General features: G+C 41.4%; 1 protein-coding gene across 3 annotated transcripts in view; it reads left to right on the top strand.

Annotated features, from left to right (window-relative positions):
- The window catches only part of Dcaf5 (DDB1 and CUL4 associated factor 5), a 97,118-nt gene that overhangs the window by 666 nt on the left and 73,325 nt on the right, over window positions 1-23,127 (top strand). For all 3 annotated transcript variants that reach the window (XM_048362913.1, XM_048362914.1, XM_048362915.1), the window contains exons 2-4: window positions 16,951-17,094; window positions 19,949-19,985; window positions 22,310-22,449. In XM_048362913.1, coding sequence (XP_048218870.1) covers window positions 16,951-17,094; window positions 19,949-19,985; window positions 22,310-22,449 — 321 coding nt within the window. The remainder of the gene's footprint in view (window positions 1-16,950; window positions 17,095-19,948; window positions 19,986-22,309; window positions 22,450-23,127) is intronic.

Here is a 23,127-nt window from a genome sequence, read left to right as displayed (position 1 = left end):
CCTCCGCGTACTTGAAAAGGTGCGGGGGGCTGTGTGGGAGGTTTGGAGGGGGACGAGTCCGCGGCGCGCCCGAGGCCGGGGGGGGGGGGCCTCGAGCTCGAGCCCCGCGTCCCTCCCTGTGTCATGGAGTCGGGGCCTTGGCCGGTGACAGGGCCCGGACGCCGAGGGGCTGGGGCCGCGACCCCGGGGTCGGCGAGCGGGTCGCTAGGAGCCGTCCTCTCCCCCCTCCCCCATGGGACTTTCGGGGCCCGGCTCCATCTCGGTTGGCGCTGCCGGCCTCTTCCGCGTCTTGTTTTTATTATGGTTCCGTGAGTGACGACGGCGCCGGGGGCTGAGGGACACCAGCCTGAACTTGAATGCGCAACTCGCCAGGCAAAGGGGGTGGGGGGGTAGGCTGCGGACCCCCGGGAGACTTGTTGGCGGGAGCCCGGCCGCCCGCACGCCTCTTCTCCCGCAGCCGCTTGATGTTGCTGGGGGTTCTACCTTTCTCCCCACTCCCGTCCAGTCGGGCCTGGTTGCCCCCCCACCCAGCCACCATCCCCCACCTCCCCCTCCTCCGGTGTGGGGAAAGTGGCGAAATCGAGGCCGGGGCTCCGGCCCGGCGGTGTAGGCCTCGCTCTCCCGGGGCTCCTAGCGACAGGCGGCTGAATCGATAGCCTATTGCTCCGGGGGAGGCCCGGCCGGGCGGGCGGCGGTGACCGCTGCCCCCGAGGGGACCTGCGCCTGCCGCCGGTGGGGGCGCTCGCCGCCGCCACCCCCTCCTCTCCGAGGGTCTCGGCCGGAGCCGAGGGCGGGCGGGGATGGGCGGACGCGGGGGAGGGGGCGGCTCCTCGATACCCAGCCGGGCGGGGGGCGGGGGGTGGCGATCGCCGGCTTTCCTGCCCTGCTCCGGGGCCCTTCCCGCCACGGGAGGGCCGGCCGGCCAGCCCAGCTCCGGACGTGGCGCCGAGCTGCCCCCAGGTGGATCCCCGTGGCCCGGGAGGCTGCGTCAGTGGGCAGCTGGCCAGAGCTTGCGGGATCATGGCAGCGCCGCTGCCTTCCCCGGCAGCCGGCGGAAGTGGCCGCGGGCGCGCGGTCCAGCTTGGGGAGGGGAGCGGGGCCGAGTTCAGACGTGAACCTGCAGGTGTCTCCAGAAACGGACCCCATCTTCCCGCCCAGATTGTGTTCGCACGGCCCTTCTTCAAGGCAGACCCTTGCCCACCAAGCTTCCTTCTCCCACACCTCCAAATACAATGTTATCTAATAAATTTCAAGGACAAAAATGGAGAAGACACTTTTTTTTTTAAAAGAAGCTAGTTTTCCCCCTATTGCTGCTTCTGTACTTCAGTTACTATCTTTTTGACACTGATGTATTAAAAGCAGAGATGTTCCCAGACAAAATTCTTCTGGTGGAAGGAATACAAGGCATTCTTCCTATCAGCCCAGAATACTAATTAAATAACAACTACTCACACATTGCCCTCTTTAGCACATTAAAACAGCAGATCTATTGGCTCTGAGTTCGAACGCACTACCACCAAAAATAAAGTTACCTTGCTTGAAATCAGAGCCTCGGAACTCCCTAAGCTTTTTTGCTCAAAGCTGGTGCTCTAACCACTTGAGCCACAGCTTTATTTCTAGCTTTTGGTTTTGGGTTTTGGTAGTTAATAGAAGAGAAGAGGCGCATGGACTTTCCTGCCCAGGTTTTCTTTAAACCACAATCCTCAGATCTCAGCCTCCTGAATAGAGCCTGACAAGTTAATGTATTTTAAAAAGTACTACTTTTTTCCTTTGTTAAAAAACTATAGAGTGTGTGCATGTGTGTGGGTGGTGAGGGAGCTAACTCTAGGCCTTGTATCCCCCAGGGGCTATATATACTCTTAGCCCTAGCTTTACTCTTGTGCAAGATCTTCCCTTATATTTTAAACAAACTCCATTTCTGCTATTACAAGCCAGCTTGTTTCCTTTGATTTAATTTTAGCCTGTAGGAGAGAAGAGTCCTTTGCACAGGTCAAAATTTGGCCTAGGCAGTCATTTCTTTCCTTTGCTAGGTCAGTTACCCATTTTCATCAGTACTTCCTGGGTCCCAGCCTGCTAACCTCTTCCTCTGTCCACCTCCCTCTTTTTCTAGCTCAGTTCTTCCCGTTTTCTTTTTATCTGCACCTGCCCTTGTTCTAGTCCTTTCTGTTGACCTCTGCAGTTTGGTAAAGAGAGACCTACTTTTTATTATTTGTTCCCAGAATATAGAGATTTGATTAAAAGCTTTATTAGCTGTTTATCATTATGAGAATAGCTTGTGTGAAGAGATAGTTCCTCCTGCTAGCTTCAGAAAGGGATGATTTGGAGTTGTAATACACTTTAACTTGTTAAAGCTAATTAATTGTTTTTCTGGAGAAATCCTTCAATAATGTTTCCAAAACTATCTGAAATAATCATGTTTACATTTTTTTCTTTTTCTTTTTATCTGCCATGAGGTTTGAACTCAAGGCCTGAGTGCTGTCCCTGAGCTCTTTTTGCTCAAAGCTAGCTAGTGCCTGTCTTACATTTTTTTCTTATTAGAATTCCTCATTAGCAATTACTACCCAAGGGAAGCATATAATATTTTGAAACTAATAAATCTGTCCTCAATAGTCTGTGACAGGATGGATTCTGGAAAAATAAATACACACATACATACATGCATACACACAAACTTTTTTTGGTGCTACTAGTGTGCATACTGTTCTTGTGTCTTCTTTGGATTGGTTAAAATCCTCAGAGTAGTGATTAAAATGATAAATTGTTCATAGTTCACTGTTTTCATGTACTGTTTGGCAGGCTTAAATTTCCAGCAACTAACACACGTTATTTGAGAGAATTAACTTAAGCCCAGGGGGAAAATTTTTGTATGATTACTCTGGCAATATAAGATGCTATTAGTTAAGCACACACCACTTTTGGGGGGGGAGGGGCTTAACAGCTAGTCTTTCTCAAGGCCCATAGATCCCAAGAGTAAACAGACAATCAGGACTGATGCTGGGCATGGTAGCATCATCACCACATGGTAGCAATGCTTTTTAACCCTGTGTCCACTATTCCTGTCTTGTGTCATATCACAGTGCTATTCTTTTCTGGTCAACAACCAAGAATAAAGCACTTACTAGATTAAAATATTTTTATGTTGTTTGTTGTTGTTGTAGTTGTTTTTTGCCATCCCTGGGCCTTGAACCCAGGGCCTGGGCATTGTCCCTGGCTTCCTTTTGCTCTAGGCTAGCACTGTACCACTTGAGCCACAGCGCCACTTCTGACTTTTTCTCTTTATGTGATACTGAGGAATCGAAGCCAGGGCTTCATGCATTCTAGGCAAGCACCCTACCACTAAGCCACATTCCCATCCCTATTTTTATGTTTTAAAGTTTCAAATACCCATTACTCCCTGCTTGTTTCAAATGTCAAGTGGTAAGTAGCTTGCTTGACATTTAAGTCCTGGGTTCAAACCCCAGTGCCATAAAACAAAGCAAAAACCCAGGACCAGAAGGTCCTCTGTTGGAAGTGAGATTATGATAGAAACAAGTGTGAGGCTAGTTAAGTTACCTTCCTGAGCCTGTTTTCTAAGGTGTACCATTGGAATACCAGTGCCTACTTTGAAGGGCAAAGTATAGGATAAACAGAGAAGTGTACCAGGTTTCTCAGCAAACACTGAGTTTTTCCTTTTTGTGTTCATAACACTTACAGTAGTGTCATTCATAGCTGACAATTGTTCTTATAGTATTGTTATTGGACCTTGCCAGTTAGTCAGACTGCATAGTTCTGTGACTATCCATATGTGACTTAAAGTGGTACTGTCTGGGGTGGGGAAAGTACCCATAATACGATGCCACATGATTTTAATTGGAGGCTGTTAACAAGTTGTGTGGTATGAGATAAATCACTTTATTTCTTATTCACAACTAGGGATAATGGATTTCCCTGACAGGATGATAGTGAATGGTCAGTGTAATATTATGTATGAAAATGCTTTTTATTATAAATTACTTAGTTTTAAGTGAATATTACTTTTTATAAGTTTGGCCTATGTTTGATGAATTTTTTTTACAGGCTTGTAGAATATACATGAACTTAAGTTCCACATAAAGATAGAGGAACAACATTATATGTTGAAAGTGCTTCTTTAAAGAGAGCCTAACAATATTAGGATACTGTATATATTTAGGGCATATGCTGGGCTTTTTATTTGTTTGTAACTATAAGTATTTTCAGTGCAGGGACTTAAAGTCAAGGACTTGTACTTGTTAAGCACATGTTCTACTTCTGAGCTAAGTTCCTAGCCCCTATTTTATATTTTACTTGTGCTGTACTGATCTGTACTGTCAGCTCTCCATTGCCTTCACTGCTTCTTAGTGGTTTTTCTCTTGTTGTGAGACTCTGTGTAGGTTTACTGTTTTTTTTTTGTGTGTGTGTTTGTTTTGTTTTTGTCATTAGTCTTGAATTTAGGGCCTGTGCACTGCCCCTGAGCTTTTCTGCTCAAGGCTAGCACTCTACCACTTTGCACCACGGAGCCACTTCTGGTTTTCTGGTGGTTAATTGAAGATAAGAGTTTCATGGACTTTCCTGCCCAGGCTGGCTTTGAATCATGATCCTCAGATCTCATCCTCCTGAGTAGCTAAGATTATAGGTGTGAGCCATCTGCGCATGGCTTGGCAGTTTATTGTTTTTCTTTGAGAAAATAAACATTATCAGAAAGTAGCTCTTTGTGGATCTGATTTGGATTGTAAATCTGCTTTTTTTTATATCTTGTAAAGTATTATGCAAGCAAAATTTTAGTAGTGAACAAAAGTAAAGATTTGGCACTTTGGGGATAAGAATGGTTTTAACATTATCTTACCTGTGAAGTTTCAGGCATTGGAATTGATAGAGCTAGCAGATTAATAACTCATAAGTATGAGGTTTTGAACTATACTGGGAGTTTATGATTTTCCTGTGTGTGTGTTTACACTAAATGTCAGAAAAAAGTACTTTCAAAAGCTTTACAAATAGCTATGCTGCTCAGCAACTATGCTGTTTAAAATGGTTAATTAAGTAGGACTTGTGACTGGAGAGGTATTTTTTAGTTGCTTGGCTATAATATTTTATAAAGGGAGATAACTAGCCTATTTTATTTCACATATGACCCTGGCCTCATTGAGCATTATAGGGATTCATAGTTATGTAGTGAGATTAAGATTGGACTCAAACTGCCTGGGGTGAATACCAGTGTAGCTACTTGGTGAGTAGGTTATCTTTGGAAAGTCACTTAACCTCTGTGTTTATTTGCTCTTTTATGTAGTGAGGACAAAACCTCACCAGGGTTGTAGTCAAGTCTGCAAGAAATACAATGAGAGGCCTATCCTCAGTCTTTCTCTAGGTGCTACTACCACTGTTGCTGTTACTGTTTTTCCTGACCTCACTAAAAGCTTTTAGGTTAGCACTGGCTCATGCCTATAATCCTAGCTATTCAGGAGGCTGAGATCTGATGATCATGGTTGAAGCCAGACAAGCAGAAAAGCCCCCATGAGACTTATTTTCAACAAACCACTCAAAAAAAACTGGAAGGGATGCTAGTAGAGAACTACCTTGAGCACAAAGAAGCTTAGGGACAGTGCTCAGGCCCTGAGCAAAAAGAAAAAAAAAAGCTTTTAGGAAACTGACATCAACATCTAACATACTGCACATAACATAGTACGTCATGCCAAATTGAGAAAGAGCTCCATGAATTGAACTGTTAAAAATGCTTTGTGGGCTGGGCATTGGTGGCTCATTCCTGTAATCCTAGCTACTCAGGAGGTTGAGATCAGAGTCAAAGTTCAAAGCCAGCCCAAGCTGGAAAGTTCATGAGACTCTTATCTCCAATAAGGCATTCAAAAACCAAGAAGTGGTAGAGCGGTAGGTAGCCTTGAGCAAAGGAGCTCAAAGAGCTCAGGGGCCAGTGCCTAGGCCCTGAGTTCAAGCCCCATGACTGAAAAAAAAAAAAAAGATCTTTGTGGATAAGCTTTGTTTTTTTTTTAAAGGACCAAGTAATATCAGTGATTATAACTACATGCATAATTTGAGTGATTAATGATCATTTCCTATTGCTCAGTCACTAATTATATCACATGTAATGGAATCAGGTTTTCGTAAAGGAATTAGTCTATAAAGCACATTATCTGTGTGAGGAGGGGTGATATTGTCCAAAAAGAAATATACTCTTATGTAACTGTAACTTCTCTATATCACCTTTATAATAGCAATAAAAATTTAGAAAAACATCTATAGATAGTATTTGTCTTTAAATAAAAGTTAAATTTGACTTAAATCTACCCGTACGTTTAGTTAAAGTGAGTTTCTTGCCTCAGAAGTTATCAGAAGAAATATGGCTAGTGATGGGCAGACAGCTGCTTTTGAAAAGGTGATTGGCCGGGGCTGGGGATATGGCCTAGTGGCAAGAGTGCTTGCCTGGTATCCATGAGGCCCTGGGTTCAATTCCCCAGCACCACATATACAGAAAACGGCCAGAAGTGGCGCTGTGGCTCAAGAGGCAGACTGCTAGCCTTGAGCAAAAAGAAGCCAGGGACAGTGCTCAGGCCCTGAGTCCAAGCCCCAGGACTGGCAAAAAAAAAAAGAAAAGGTGATTGGCCATCCATTAATGAGGTTTTTGTTTGTTTTGAGCCCTTCCTTTCCTTTTCTTTTGTCTTCAATCTATTATTGTGCTCCTCTTTTTTCTCTCCCTATTTAGAATGCTGACCTCTACTGCTAATCGATTGCTATGAGGATGTTAAATTTTATTCTTTATATTTAATATCTATTTGTAGTTCAACAAATAGTTTTTGAGTGTGTATTACTTATAGGACAGGAACTATGAGGACATGGATGATGAATTAAATATAACTTATGCTTTAAAGACGCTGTCATTTTAGAAGTATTTAACTCTCATAACAGTGCATGACCCTTTTTAAGTTTTTTCTTCTGCCTTATTATTCTTTGATAGATAGTTGATTTTTCTCTCGTTTGTAGTGCTTAATATAGCAAAAATTGTTCTTGCCTATGAGGTTTGGTAGGAAAGAAAGAAAGCCTATGGATATGGCCTTTAGACTTTGGCATGAAAATAGAGACCTGGGTGCCAATGGGTTCACCTTTAATCCTAGCTACTCAGGAGGCTAAGATCTGAGGTTGACACTCTGAAGCCAGACTGTACAGGACAGTCTGTAAGATTTTATCTCCAATTAACCAGCAAAATAAGCTAGAAGTGGAGCTGTGACTCAAGTGGTAGAGCACCAGCATTGACCCACAAAGCTGAGGAATTAATTACTCTTAAGGGAGGAATACACAGGCACAATGCCTCTGTGTCTCTGAACATCTAAAACAGTATTTAATGAAAATAAAAAAAGCTGAGGGACAGTATCCAGGCCCTGAGTTCAAGCCCTGGGACTGAATACACACCAAAAATGAAAATAGAGATTATACAACAAGTATAAACTAATAGGAGTATTTGTATATATTATGTAACTCATTCTTCAGTCAGCTAATTAATATCTGTAAAAGATGAAAATATTTAAGAACCATGTTATATCACTTCTGTTTGTTTGTTTTTGGTACCATGCTTGCCAGGCAGGCATTCTACCACTTGTGTATGTTCCCAGTCCTTTTGCTTCAGTTAATTTTGGAATAGAGGCTTTGCATTTTTGCCTGGGCTGGTCTTAGACTGGTTCTTCTACCTATAGTTTTTGGTGTAGCTGTGGTTATAGGCATGAGCCCATCTGACCAGTCTGTCATTTTTTTTTTTTTTAAAGATCTGAGACTGGATACAAACTTGGCACCTAACACTTTTGCTCATTGGTTGGCACTCTACCAGCAGAGCCAAGCCTCTAGCCACTATCATCAGTCTTACTAGACTTTTTATTTCAAGCTTGTACTGGGGTTTGAGCTCAGGGCCTTGTGCCTTTGCTCAAATTTTCCACTCATACCTGGTGCTCTGCCACTTGAGCCATGCTGTTTTTGCTGGTTATTTAGAGATAAGAGTCTCACATCTCAGTGTCCTGAGCAGATAGGATTATAGAGGTGAGCCATCAGCACACTGTTAGTTAGACATTGTGTGTGTGTGTGTGTGTGTGTGTGTGTGTGTATGTGTATGACAATGGGAAGGGGGTAGATGAATGAAGAGAGGAAGCGAGGTGAGGGGGAGAGAATGCAGTCATAATATTCAACATATATCCTATGTAATTAGGAAAATTGAGGGGAAGGATTGGGTTGGGAAGGACTAGGGGAATAAAAGGATGATACTGATCAATATGTGTTGGACTCATCAACTGATTTGTTGACTGGTAACTGCCTTTTACAACTACTTAAAAATAATAAAAATATGATTTTTGAAGAAGTCTTTGTGCTCAGTTCCTAGTGCTGATTACTCATCCCTGTAATCCTAGCTATACAGGAGGCTGAGATCTGAGGATTCTGGGTCAAAGCCCACCTAAGCTGAAAAGTCCATGAGACTCTTATCTCCAGTTGACCTCCAAGAAGCCAGAAGTGGAGCTGTGGCTCAAATGGTAGAGTACCAGCCTTGAGTGAAATAGCTAAGCTGGGAAAAAAAAAAAGGAAAAAAAAAAAAAAAAGAAATAGCTAAGCTGGGTGCTGGTGGCTCACACTTGTAATCCTAGGTACTTAAGAGGCTGAGATCTGAGGACTGCAGTTCCAAGCCAGACCAGGCTGAAGAGTCTCCAATTAACCACTCAAAAAACAGAAGTGGAGCTGTAGCTCATAGTGGTAGAGTGCTAGCCTTCAGTGAAAGAACTTAGGGACAACACCCAGGCCTGAGTTCAAGCCCCATGACCGAAAAAAAAAAAAAGAAAGAAAAAGCTAAGAAACAGTGCCTAGGCCTTGAGTTCAAACCTAAGTACTAGCATGTGTGCAAGCACACATATACACAAAGTTGTCTTTGAGTTCAGTGTTGTTCTAAGGATTATTCTTGAATTGGTTTTCTAATGTGTTTTTAATTCCTAAGAGTATCTAATAGAAGTCTCAGTCCTAGTTCATACCTTCATTCACCAAATTCATTTATGAGTTCACTTTTTGTTTATTCAGTTATTATTAATACTATTGTGCCAGTTCTAAAGCTTGAACTCAGGTCCTAGGTGCAGTCCCTGAGCTTTTTTGCTCAAGGTAAGCACTCTACCACTTTAGCCACAGCACCACTTGTTTTCTGGTGATTAATTGGAGGTAAGAGTGTCATAGACTTTCCTGCCTGGGCTGGCTTCGAACCATGATCCTCAGATCTCAGCTTCCTGAGTAGCTAGTATTACATGCATGAACCACTAGCAATCGGCCCAGAATCTCTCATCTGCTAAGCACACTGCTTTATCACTGAGCTAACCCTACAGTTGTACTCACTGATTATTGATGGGGTTGGTTGTAATTTAGATTAGTGAAACTATTGACCTATATAACTTGACACACATGGATTCATCTCTCTGAATTCCAAGTTAAGGAATAAGTACATTTAGAAGTACATTTATTCTCATGCATTGAGCAAAGCAAATAGTACGTGTATTTCTATTGTTGATAAAAAATGTTTAATCTTTATGTTGTTATCACATTTTCCAGGCTTGCTTAGTGTGCATAAGACCCTGGATTGAATTTGGTATCTTCTGTCTACTGGAAGTTGAATTTAGAAAGGGAGATCATGATCAGAGGATGGCCAGTGGCAAAATTGTGAGATGTTACTTGAAAAATAGACAAAAGCAAAAAAGGTCTGGCGGCTTGGCTGAAGTGGCAGAGCACTTGCCTAGCGATTGTGAGGCCTTGAGCATGTGGCATACCCCCCCCCCCCCCAACACACATTTGTTTTTTGAAATAAAGAACTAATTAGGATTAAGCCTTAGATTATTGTGAGAAAATGAAAGTCCCCTTCTTTATTTTTGTGCTGACCCTGGGGCTTGAACTCAGGGCCTGGGTGTTATCCCTGGGCTTTTGTGCTCAAGGCTAGAACTCTACCTCATGAGCCATAGCTCCATGTCTGGCTTTCTGGTGGTTAATTGGAGATGAGTCTCATGGACTTTCCTGCCTGGGCTGCTTTGAACCTCGGTCTACCGAGGTTCTGAGTAGCTAGGATTACAGGTGCCATTGGCATCTGGCCGAAATTTCCTTTCTTGTTTACTCCTCAATTGTTTACCATTTTTTGCTTACACACTAGAAAATGGTGGAGCATCATTACAGTTCAAACAGTTCTGGAGGCAGAGCCAGGAAAAGTTAGTAAGAGTTTGTTTGAGAAACAAAATAGAAATAAAAAATGAATTGATGTGTGTTTCAAGAAGTAGAGTGCTTGCCTAGTATGCTTGTATTCAGTCCTCAGGAAAGAAAAGGTTGTACTGTTTCCAAAGTTCAGGTATGTAAGCTGAATTTAGGTGATCTTTGAATGAATATTTAAGTATTAAATGTTGATAATATATTTTTAAACTCATGAGAAAAAATAAATAACTCAGTGGTAGAACATTTGTCTAGCATGCACAAAGCCATGTTCATAGAGAAATAAACTAGTATGAGTCCTAATTTTACTATTTTCACTTGTGAGCTGATTTTTTTTGTCTGTAATTTTACTGTTACAGAATTCCATTGTTGACAAGGATTAATGATCATGTAATTGGAATCTAATTTTGCAAACATCACAAATCTAAAAATCTGAAATTGGAAATACTACAAAATCCAAAATTTATGTTCTAACATAATGTTACAACTATAAAATTTCACACATGACTTCATGTGATAGGTCACAATCAAAATTGAGATGTACTAAAAATACTGTAAAATTACCTATGGGTTAATGTATTTGAATATGATGTATTTGAAACAAATGAATTTTGTGTTTAGACTTGGGTCCTATGACTAAGATATTCTATTCTATCTACTTATCTGTCTATCTATAGATAGATGTCTACAGATATCTATATCTAGCTATATATATTCAGATATTGAAGAACTTGTCATAGCCTGGTGGTTTTAGAGATAAACTCAGGGCCTGTATTATATATATTGTGTGTATTATATATTACTGGGAATTGGCCTCAGGCCTTATGCTTGCTAGGAGAGAGCAAGTAGTCATGGAACACTACATTAAAATTCATTACTCAAGTTTATCATTTATTTATTTATTTATTTATTTATTTAGTTTGTTCATTTGTTATTCTGGGACCTGAACTCAGGGCCTAGGCATTGTTTCTGAGCTTTTTTTGCTCAAGGCTATTGAGTGCTAGGGAAATGTTATAACATTTCATCACTAGCCAGGTTTTCCAAATCTTGACATTATATATCATCATTATATGTTTGTTTTTAAGTTGGTATAATAAAGGTGATGTACAGAGGGGTTACAGTTACATAAGTCAGGTAAAGAGTACATTTCTGGGCTGGGAATGTGGCTTAGCAGTAGTGTGCTTGCCTTGGATGCATGAAGCCCTGGGCTTGATTCCCCAGTACCACATAAATAGAAAAAACCAGAAGTGACACTGTGGCTCAAGTGGTAGAGTGCTAGCCTTGAGCAAAAGGAAGCCAGGAACAGTGCTTAGGCCCTTAGTTCAAGCCCCAGGACTAGCACACAAATAAAAAAAAAAAAGGCAAATAGCATCCTCCTAACAGGTTTCCTTGTTGTTTGACAATAGTCAAACTTCTTTACCCTCCCTGCCAGCAAACCCCTTCTCCACCCATGTACAGAATCTTATTATCAGCTTGATTATCAGCTTTTGAGTATCTTTATGCTGTTCTCATATATATTTACAATGTATTTTATAGTCCCCTTTTTTCTTTTTTCATTCTTCCCTCTCCTCCTGAGTAGTTTCTTAGCTTATGTTCTATGTTTAGCCATCTAAATAAGTATTTATGTACATGTTCATGAGTATGAATGGTTTTTGGATCTAGCTTCCACATATAAGTGAAAACATGGTTGATAAATATCTCACATCTTTATCCATTTATCTGTCATGAACAGTGTTTTGATAAACATGGATATACAGATGCTTTTCTGATAAATTGATTTGCTCTCCTTCTGATACATGCCCAATAGTGGTCTGTCAGGGTCATAAGATATTTAGACTTTTGAGTAATCTACATGCTGATTTTCACAGAAGCTGCACTAGTTTACATTCCCACCAGCAGTGTATTGAGCAATCCTTTTCCCCCCACATCCACTTCACCATTTGTTGTTTTTTGTTTTCCTGATGGCTGCCACTATCTGGAGTGGGATGGCATCTTAGAATATTGGGGTGTTTTTTTGTGCTTGGATTGTGGAGCTTGAGCCTGGACAGCACGTCCCTGAGCTCTTTCGCTCAAGTTAGTGCTCTACCTCTTTGAGCCTTAGCACCACTTCTGGTTATCTGGTGGTTAATTGGAACAAAGAGTCTCATGGGACTTTACTGCCCCAGTTGGCTTTGAACTGTGATCCTCAGATCTCAGCCTCCTGAGTAGCTAGGACTGTGGGCATGAGCCACTTGCACCCAGCTAAACCTACACAATTATCTCTAAGCCTGGTCTTTGCTGGGGTTGTATATCAGGGGTAGAGCACTTGTTTAGCTAAACACAAAGCCCTGGGCTTTATCCCCAATACCACAAAAAAAGAAATGTACTCTTTATCTGACTTATGTAACTGTAACCCCTCTGTATATCACCTTTACAATAACAATAAAAATGCGCCCCTCCCAAATAACAACAATAGATAAACTCAAAAAACAATACCAGCCTGGCCTTTGATTGTCCCATGTCTGGTTTGGGCATTGATACCAATCCAAAGGGTGGAGCCTTCCTGAGACGTCCCCTGTATTCTGTTTTATATACCCTGGAGAGGCTGAACCTGAGCCCCCTCTTTACTGAGACCGATTGCATTAATACCCAACTGTTAGGCTCACATGTTACCTTAAAGGATCATTTTACTTAGACTCTTTGCAAGTCTATGAGTCTGTGTGGAACTGTCTAATAAATCTCCATCCTTTTAAACTGACTAGGTCTGTCAAGGAAACAGAACTATACAGCTGTTTCTGCATCTGAACTGACATATTTTTTACCGCCCTCCTTTGCTTTGTGAGGTCAGTGGCTTGGACACAGCTGTTCTCCTCCCTCTGCTGGTTTATAAAATAACCAAACATTTTCAGTGTAGGCCTCAATTTGTACCTACTGGCTGCCAACACCAGGACTTTGTACAAGGTTCTTAATACCTTGCCTAAGAAAATGGGGGACGGGGAGAAAGAAGGTAGAGATACACTTTATATCTTCTTATACTTCCTTGAAGAGTAAGAGAAGAGGCAGGCCTTACCACAGTGATCATTTTTGTTCTACTATTTTCAAGATGAAGATAACGTGGATTGTCATTATCATAAGTATTAATGAAACTTAAATAATCCAAGGCATTCAACAATCATATATTTTGAATTAGTAAATTACTTGATAAAATTAAATCATCCTGTAAATGCCTAGAAAGAACATTTAGATAATGCTGTCTGGGTGATGGGGGAATATACTTAGGCCAAGACTTTGAGTGCCAAGGGATAGATACTCTATTTTTAATTGAACAGGTTTTTTTTTTTCTCCTTAAGCTGCTCCAATTCAAGACAGATTATGTTGCTTGGCAGAGGTCTTAGTGAATAAATATAGAGGTATCCTCAGTTACAATAGTTCTTTGCCATAAATAGAACAAAATAGTGTTTTCGTCTTAATAATGTCCTTATTATTAATCATCTATCTCTCTATCTCTCTACTTTTGAAATTCTAGATGTGTTCCATATTACACAAGGGACTTTCCCTCCATCACTCCCTTCCTTCCTTCCTTCCTTCCTTCCTTCCTTCCTTCCTTCCTTCCTTCCTTCCTTCCTTCTTTTTCCTTTTCTATTCCCTCCCTCCCTTCTTGCTCTCTTTCCTTCTTGCTCTCTTTCCTTCCTTCTTTCTTTCCCTCCCTCCCTCCCTCCCTCCCTCCCTCCCTCCCTCCCTTCCTTCCTTCCTTCTTCATTGGTTGTAGAGCTTGAACTTCTGGCCTAAATGCTGTCTCTGAGCTTTTTCCACTCAAGGCTAGTGCTCTACCACTTTGAGCTGTGGCACCACTGCTAGTTTTCAGGTGGTTAATTGGAGATAAGTGACTCATGGACTTTCCTGCCTAGGCTAGCTTTGAATTGTGATCCTCAGCTTCCTGAGTAGCAAGGAATACAGGTGTGAGACACTGGCTCACAGCCTTTTAATTTTTCTAACACAACCACAATACCATTATTATACCTAAGAAACAATACTTCCTCAATATGAAATATCTAGATGTAAAGAAATGTAGAACAATATTGATTGGACTTGATAATTCCTTAAATGTACTTTCAATGTATTTTTGTTTGCTTTGTAAGACTTACAGATTTTTAGAGTAGTTTTATGTTCATAGCAAAATTAAGAGAAAAGTCAGAGATTTCCCATATACTCATCTACCTGAGCACAGATTACAGGCATGCCTGTAATGGTGAGGCATGCCTCATCATTGTTAATGTTATTAATTTCAGATCTTTTTTCTTTAAGTGATGAACCATACATGTTCAGGTTTTTTGATTTTTCTTTTTTGTTGGTCATGGGGCTTGAACTCTGGGCCTGGGCTCTGTTACTGAGCTCTTCAGCTTAAGGCTAGCACTTTACCACTTGAGCCACAACAAGTCTACTTCCGTTTTTCTAGTGGTTAATTTGAGATGAGTCACACAGACTTTCCTGCTCAGGCTGGCTTTGAACCGCAATCCTCAGATCTCAGCTTCCCAAGTAGCTAGGATTACAGGTGTGAGCCACTGGCACCTGGCTCATGTTCAGGTTTGTAAAATATTTTTCCTCTTTTAATCTAATTTCTTTTTGGTTGTTGTTGTTTATGTGTTACTGAGGAATCAAATCCAGGGCCTCATGCATACTTCGTGCATGCTAGGCAAGCACTCAACCACTAAGCCACATTCTCAGCCCCAAATTTCAAATCTTGTTTCTGATGCAATGAGAATGACTTTGCGCATTAATCTTACAAACCTTATATCTTGCAACTTTGCTATAATCACTTTTTTTTTCTTCTGAGTCAGTCTCACTATATAGCACAGGCTGGCTTTTTATTTATTTTTTGGTGCCAGTCCTAGTACTTGAACTCAGGGCTTGGGTCTATCCCTTTAGCCTTTGTGTTCAGGGCTACCCCATTCTACTATGTAAACCACAGCTCCTCTTCTGTCTTAATTGGAGATAAGAGTTTCAGAAGCAGGTCTGTATGATCAAACCAGGAGTCAAGTGAGAGATTTTTGTTGCTATCTTGCAACCTTTGGAAATCATGTCATCCTATCTGTCCTTTTCAGCTGTTTTATAATGCCAATTGATAGGTTTAAGGCTGTTTAGAGTAAAGGAAATAGAATCTATTCAGTATGTGGTGCTTTTCTAAATTCATGCTTTTTGTGTGGGAGGGGTTGACTTGTGTTTTTATACACATCCTTTCATGGCTGTTTGCACACTTAAAGATGTTTTCCTATTTAGCAGTATCTTCATGGATAATAAAAACATCGTTAAAAGAAAAAAAGTCACTAACTCTTTCAGATGTCAGCTTCCTGAATAGCTAGGATTACAGGCATGAGCCACCAGCACAACCAACTTTCAGACTGGCTTTGAGTTCATGATCTTCCTGTCTCAGCCTTACAGTGCTAGGATTATATGTGTGTGCCATCTCTTGCTCCTCCTCCTTTATTTTGCCATGCCTGGGGGCTTCAACTCAGGGCCTGAGCACTATCCCTGGCTTCTTTTTGCTCAAGGCTAGCACGCTACCTCTTGAGCCATAGCACCACTTCCAGCTTTTTCTGTTTATGTGGTGCTGAGAAATTGAACCCAGGGCTTCATGCATGGTTGGCAGGCACTCTACCACTAAGCCACATTCCCAGCTCCACTCCTCCTCCTTTGGTTGATGCTGAGCTCTTTTTGCTCAAGGCTAGCACTCTTTTACTTCACATTACCACTTGTGGTTTTCTGGTGGTTAATTGGAGATGTGTCTAATGCACTTTCCTGCCCAGACTGGCTTCAAACTGCAATCCTCAGATCTCAGCCTCCTGATTAGGTAGTATTACCAGGGTGAGCCACTGGCACCTGGCTTCAATCTTTCTTCTACTTCTCTCTTCTTCTCTTCTCCTTTCTTAGAAGTAATCATTAAGTCTGTTAATCCTTGTAAACATCTTTAATGCCCCTGTAAATATACAGAACATAAATATTCTCCTCCTTTAGGCACTGTCTTTTTTTTTTTTTTTTTGGCTAGTCCTGGGCTTGGACTCAGGGCTTGAGCACTGTCCCTGGCTTCTTTTTGCTCAAGGCTAGCACTCTACCACTTGAGCCACAGCACCACTTTTGGCCGTCTTCTATATATGTGGTGCTGGGGAATTGAACCCAGGGCTTCATGTATACAAGGCAAGTACTCTTGCCAGTAGGCCATATTCCCAGCCCAGGCACTGTCTTATACAGTGTAATATTACTTGTGTAATTCACACTATTCAAAGTTATACAGAGATAAGAGCTGAACTGGGTTTCATGAAACTGGGTTCTGTCTAGTTCCTACTAGGGTTAGGCAATTCATTAGTTTTCATATTATGGCCCATAGTCAATGAGGTGATCAGAGGTGATCTCTCTGAAGATTGCTTTGAAAACTGTTTTGCTAGAAATATTACTCCAGAATTCAATAGCTGGGCCTCTAGAAAGACAGGGATAGGGTGGCTTGTGGGGGTGGTGGTCTTAATTTCACAGCTTGTACTTTTATACTGGTTTAAGATAGAATTCCAGGAGAGTGTTTATGGCCTAGAGGTCATGTGCCCCATGGTTGAATGGTGGTAAGTCCTGGGTTTGTGAGTTTTATTGAAATCATACAGTGTTGGGGTGATATAGTTTTGGAAAGGATAGGAGGTGAGGTTGGCAAAACCAAGTGTCAGTCCTGTAGAGTCAGCTGTTTTAACCCTAGATTCTTGCTCCCCTCTCAAGGAGGAGATGACCGTCGGGTTCTGCTATGGCACATGGAACAAGCCATCCATTCCAGGGTGAAGCCCATACAACTGAAAGGAGAGCACCATTCCAATATTTTTTGCCTGGCTTTCAATAGTGGGAATACCAAAGTATTCTCTGGAGGTAAGAGGATTCTACCTTGGGAAACTAACTGTGGCTGAAATTAGAGAAACAAGTGCTAAAATAACTTCTTAAAATTTCCCCTTTGTTTAATGTAGCTGTGGAATTACTGGTTTTCAATAGCTTGTCTTTTCTCTATTAGACTAGTTTAGATAGCCCTCCCCTCCTTCCCTTTCTTCCTTCACTCTCCCTTCCTTTCTTTCTCTTTGTCAGAAAACTTTAAGTTGTAGTTTGGTCCACAGAAACATGCACACACAGACAGACAAATACTCATGATATAATACTTAAGCTTACTCTCTGCAGTATACCCTTGATTTATGCATTCGTTTGTTTATTGTGTTGGTCCTGGGGCTTGAACTCAGGGCCTGAGTGCTGTCCCTGAGCTTCTTTTGCTAAAGGCTAGTGCTCTACTACTTGAGCCACAGTGCCACTTCCAGCTTTTTCTTAGTACTTTATTGGAGACAAGAGTGTCAAGGACCTTTCTGCCTGGGCTGGCCTCGAACCACAATCCTCACACCTCAGCCTCCTGAGTAGTTAGGATTACAGGTGTGAACCACCAGGGCCCGGCATATATAATTTTTTAGAACATTGGCTGTGATTCAATTTGATGTCATGACTCATGGATGACTTCTGTTATGATACAATTGGAATGGCTAGTGCTTAAGCCAGCCTCTTAGCCCAACTTTCTGGGCTTGACCTCTTCTGAGCTGCAGATTACTCCTCTGTGCACCCACCTATGTTTGCAAGACATTTAAATTCAACAGATTGGGAATAATATCCTAGTGGTAGAGTACTTCAAGGCCCTGTGTCCGATCCCTAGCACTGTTATTTCTATCAATCTCTAACTCTCTTTCCACTCATTGCTAGATTTAAAATAAAGATTTTAAAACAAAGATTTGACTATTCAAACCTTGACCTTATAGTGTCTAAGGAATAGTCCAAACTCTACTCTTCCTAGTTTATAGTCTCATTTCCCTTGCCATTGACATACATTGTAACCTCCTAAACTACTTGCAGTCTTAAGGGTGCTCTGCACTGTACTATTTTTATTTTACCTGTGCCTTTTGCTCAGGCTATACTTCTATATTAGTTGCCCCACTTGCCCCTATAAATCTTCCTTTGGTAAGACTTTCAGGTATTTCTCTCCGCAACTGCCTCATTTTCCCATGTACTTTGTTCCTGCATATGAAGGAATTGTCTTCAAAGCCAAGATATATCACTGCAGGACAAATCCTCTTGCTGCTATTAATTTGTGCAGTTAAACTAACAATTTCTCAAGGACTGAGCGGAATTTGTGCTGTACCTAGCCTACGCCTGACACCTGGAAGGAGTTATATGAGTTTTCCATCTCATTGGCATGCAATCACAATATACTTCACCACTAGGACTGAAATTTAAGATGGCCTGGGCCACACTTTCACTGCTACACTTGTTTTCCCTGTGACAGTTGATTATGCATTTAAGCCCGGAGTAGGATATTTTTTACTTTCTATCTTTTTATATTCAGGCTTTTATATTTTAGCCATATACACCATTTAAAGGTACATTTTAAATAGTATTTTTTTTTGCCAGTCATGGGGCTTGAACTCAGGGACTGGGCATTGTTCCTGACTTCTTTTTGCTCAAAGCTAGCACTCTACCACCTCTGGCCTTTTCTATATATGTGGTGGTGAGGAATCGAACCCAGGGCTTCATGTATACAAGGCAAGCACTCTACCACTAGGCCATATTTCCAGCCCCAAATAACAGTATTTTTATTGTAGTTTTTAGGTGTTTTTTTTTTCCCCCAGTTTCCTTCTTTTTTTGGAGTTACAGTTACTCAAGTCAGGTAATGAGCACATTTCTTTTTGTACAGTGTCCCCACTTCCTTGACTCTCTCCCATTTTGGCCCTTCCATCCTCACCCACAAGTTATATAGTTCATTGTCAACATAGTGTCTACTGTGTACCACTGCTGCATTTTGAATATAGTACTTTTAGATCCCTTGATGGAAAAAGAAGAAATGCAAGAGGAAGTTGTAGAGAAAAATATTTCTATTATTTAGAATCACAGTCATTGATTTTTTTTTTTCTTGGTGCTGCTTCTGGGGCTTGGGTCCCACAGGGCTTGGGCCTTGTCTCTGAGCTGCTTTTTGCTGAAGGTTAGTGCTCTACCAGTTGAGCCATAGCTCCACTTCTAGCTTTTTTGGGAAGTTAACTGAAGATAAGAATCTCACAGATTTTCCTGCCTGGACTGGCTTCAAACCATGATCCTCAGATCTAAGCCTCCTAAGTAGTTAGGATTACAGGTATGAGCCACCAGCCTATGGCAAGTCATCAAATTTTAATGCAACAAAACGATAAGGATAGGATAGTAGCACACTTTTATGGAGGGCTTATCAAATGCTCAGCCTTATTCTGAGTGTATTTATAGCCTCATAGTAGCCCTCTGAAGTAGATATAATGATTATCCTTATTCTCAGGTAAATAGCTGAAACTTGGAAATGTTACAGATTTCCTTCCAGGTTTCATAGTTAATGAATGTTTTGCTGGTAGAAAGGGAAAAGCTGACTTGAGTAAGTGGATTTATTTGATAATTTACCCTTGTTTAGTGGCTAATTTCCCCTCTAATCCTTGGGATAATGCATTTGGGGAACTGTTATCATATTATACCTTATTGCTATTATATTAAAAAAATTCTCTATGAGATTGCCCTAACTTTAAATTATTTTTATAAATCTCTTGATTAATAAATCTGACTTGTATTAATCTTGACTATGTTGATATTTTGTCCCCCAAAACTTTAAAATACTACACTGTAATGTGGGCAGGGACCGACTTTCAGGAATTACCAATGTCTGCTTTTTTTTCCTTTACAGGAAATGATGAGCAAGTTATCCTTCATGATGTTGAAAGGTAAATAGATTATTGATGTGTGAAGTTTCTTTTTTTGTCAGTTGTGGGCCTTGAACTCAGGGCCTGTGTGCCGTCCCTGAGCTTTTTTTCTCAAAGCTAGTGTTCTACCATTTTGAGTCACAGAGCCACTTCTGGTTTTCTGGTGGCTTATTGGAGATGAGAGTCTCATAGACTTTCTTGCTTGGGCTGGCTTGGAACCACAGTCTTCAGATTTCAACCTCATGAGTTGTTAGGATTACATGCATGAGCCACAGGGATCTGGTGAAGTTTTGTATTTTTCATATGAAGAATGGTAAATAATTCTGTAGATCAAAATCTTCTATTTAGCTTTTGGAAAAAAAACATGGAATCAATGGTTCTTTTTGGAGAGAGATTTCTGTAAGAATACTGAAGCTTGAACTCAGGACCTGAAGCTCATGCTCAGCTGTTATGTTCACAGCCAGCATTCTGTACTTGAGCCACCCTCTGCTTCCAGCTTTTTCCTAGTTAATTGGAGATAACAGTCAGATTTGTCTGCCATGGTTGGTTTTGAACTGAGATTCTAAGATCTCAGCTTCTTAATAGCTAGGGTTATAGGCTTGGACCACTGATACCTGCATCCTATAATAGTTTTGAGATAAAGTTTTGATTTTTGGGTACACAAGCCTGGGAGTCTGAGATCTGAAGATCATGGTTTGAAGCCAACCTGGGCAGGAAAGTCTATGAGACCCTTATCTCAAATAAAAAAAGCTAGAAGTGGTGTTGTGGTTCAAGTGGTAGAGTTGCTAGCCAAAGAAGCTCAGCGACAGTGCCCTGGCCCTGAGTTCAAGTCCCAGGACCAGTTCAAAAAAAAGTTGGTATGAAATTAGTTTAGGTACAAATTTAAAGAGATCAAAAGGCGAAGGGAAATCGTGTTTAGTAATAGAAATAGTAATAGGTAATATTTATTGAATTCTTTTCTTTTTTTTTTGGCCAGTCCTGGGCCTTGAACTCAGGGCCTGAGCACTGTCCCTGGCTTCTTTTTGCTCAAGGCTAGCACTCTGCCACCTGAGCCACAGCGCCACTTCTGGCCGTTTTCTGTATATGTGGTGCTGGGGAATTGAACCCAGGGCCTCATATATATGAGTCAAGCTCTCTTGCCACTAGGCCATATCCCCAGCCCCTTGAATTCTTACTGTAATGTACCAGACTGTGTTTTTATTGTTGGTTTTTTATTTTGGGGGGAGCAGTACTGTGCATTGAGTCAGGGCCTCATGCATGCTAGGTAAGCATTCTATCTCTTGAGCCACACCTCCAGTTATTTTCAAGTTAGGGTCTTATATTTGGTCTCAGACTATGATCTTCTATTCTTCCCACATAGCTGGACCACAAATGTGAACCACCACTTGTAGCTTACTGGTTGAGATGTAGTCTCCCTAACTTTTCTGCCCTAGCTAGCTTCAAATGCAATCTTCCCAAAGTCTTTTTCTTTTTCTTTTTGCATGCTGTGGGGCTTGAACTTAGGGTATGGGAGCTGCCCCTGAGCTTTTTTGATCAAGGCTACCACTTTGAGCCACAGCACCACTTCCAGTTTTCAGGTGGCTAATTGGAGATAAGAGCCTCACAGACTTTCCTGCCTGGGCTGGCTTCAAACTGTGATCCTCAGATCTCAGTCTCCTGAGTGGCTAGGATTACAGGTGTGGGCCACCAGCTCATGGCTCCCAGTGTCCTTTTTATGAATAGTTGGGATCATGGGTATGAGCCACTGCACTTGCTGAGTTACTTTAAAATATTTGTATTTAGTGTGAAAGTTGTGAAATATACTTTTACTGTGAAAGTTATGAAACATACTTTTACTATGCTTTAATAAATATTATATATTACATTACATGTAGTAGTATACACACACATTTTCATTTGAAAATTGAGTACTGATCTTTCAGGAAATACAATATCCCTTTTTTTTTTTTTTGGCCAGTCCTGGGCCTTGGACTCAGGGCCTGAACTGTCCCTGGCTTCTTCCCGCTCAAGGCTAGCACTCTGCCACTTGAGCCACAGCACCGCTTCTGGCCGTTTTTCTGTATATGTGGTGCTGGGGAATCGAACCTAGGGCCTCGTGTATCCGAGGCAGGCACTCTTGCCACTAGGCTATATCCCCAGCCCCCTACAATATCCTTTTGATTTAACTAAATCAACTTACTCCTGGGAATGAAAGTAACCATGGGCTGAGACTTTATGCTGTGTGTGTGTGTGTGTGTGTGTGTGTGTGTGTGTGTGTGTGTGTGTGTATACATATTTAACATACATACATATATACATACACATACACACATATGCCTGTGTGCTTCTTTTGTTTTCTCTCTCAGCAGTGAGACCTTGGATGTGTTTGCTCATGAAGATGCAGTATATGGCTTGTCAGTGAGTCCAGTGAATGACAACATTTTTGCCAGCTCCTCAGATGATGGCCGGGTTCTCATTTGGGATATCCGGGAGTCTCCCCATGGAGGTAGGGTCACTGCATCAAAGGTCACTGGGTTATATATTGAATAGTTTGATGTCAAGTTTATTGCAGATTCAGTTTATGAGTGTCTGGATGTGAGAAGAATTATGAGACTCTTACATGTGGCATGGTTCCTACCCTAAATTGTCAGAAGTGAGGCACCTTTGCCATCTCTTCTCTAGCTACCTGTGAATCTCCACAAACTCTTGCACTGTGGTATTTAGTGCCCCTAGGAACAACAACTGTGGTGCCTCATCACAGAGGCTTGGCCTCTAGGGGCCAGCTCTGTGTGATACTGACACATAACTAACTCCTAATTGTTTACAGAGAATGAATGTGGTGTGCACTTTCTTGTAGACATACTAGTGGTCTTGCTCTTTTTAAAAAAGCCCACAGAACTTTCCCTTATACCTGCATAGGATTGTAGAAAGAGGGCAAAGCACTTTGTAAGGAGAATTGTCACTGAGCATTTCCTCCATTGTATTCTTTCAGTCTTTCAAGTGTGAAATGAAGAACTTGTTTTGACATTCTCTACTAAAGTTCTTCAGGAAATACATCTTCTCAGCTCATTTCCTGCGGAGAGATTGCTCTCTGTAACTCATTCTTCAAAGGCTCTTTCCTCAGTACCACCCTCTTGCCACCACCCTTACCAACTCCAGGTTTAGTTTGTCTTTGAATAATCAA

This window comes from Perognathus longimembris, chromosome 14, assembly GCF_023159225.1.
Source record: "Perognathus longimembris pacificus isolate PPM17 chromosome 14, ASM2315922v1, whole genome shotgun sequence".
NCBI lineage: Eukaryota > Metazoa > Chordata > Mammalia > Rodentia > Heteromyidae > Perognathus > Perognathus longimembris.
Note: the sequence above shows the minus strand (reverse complement) of the source record. Positions and strands in the feature narration are given on the sequence as shown.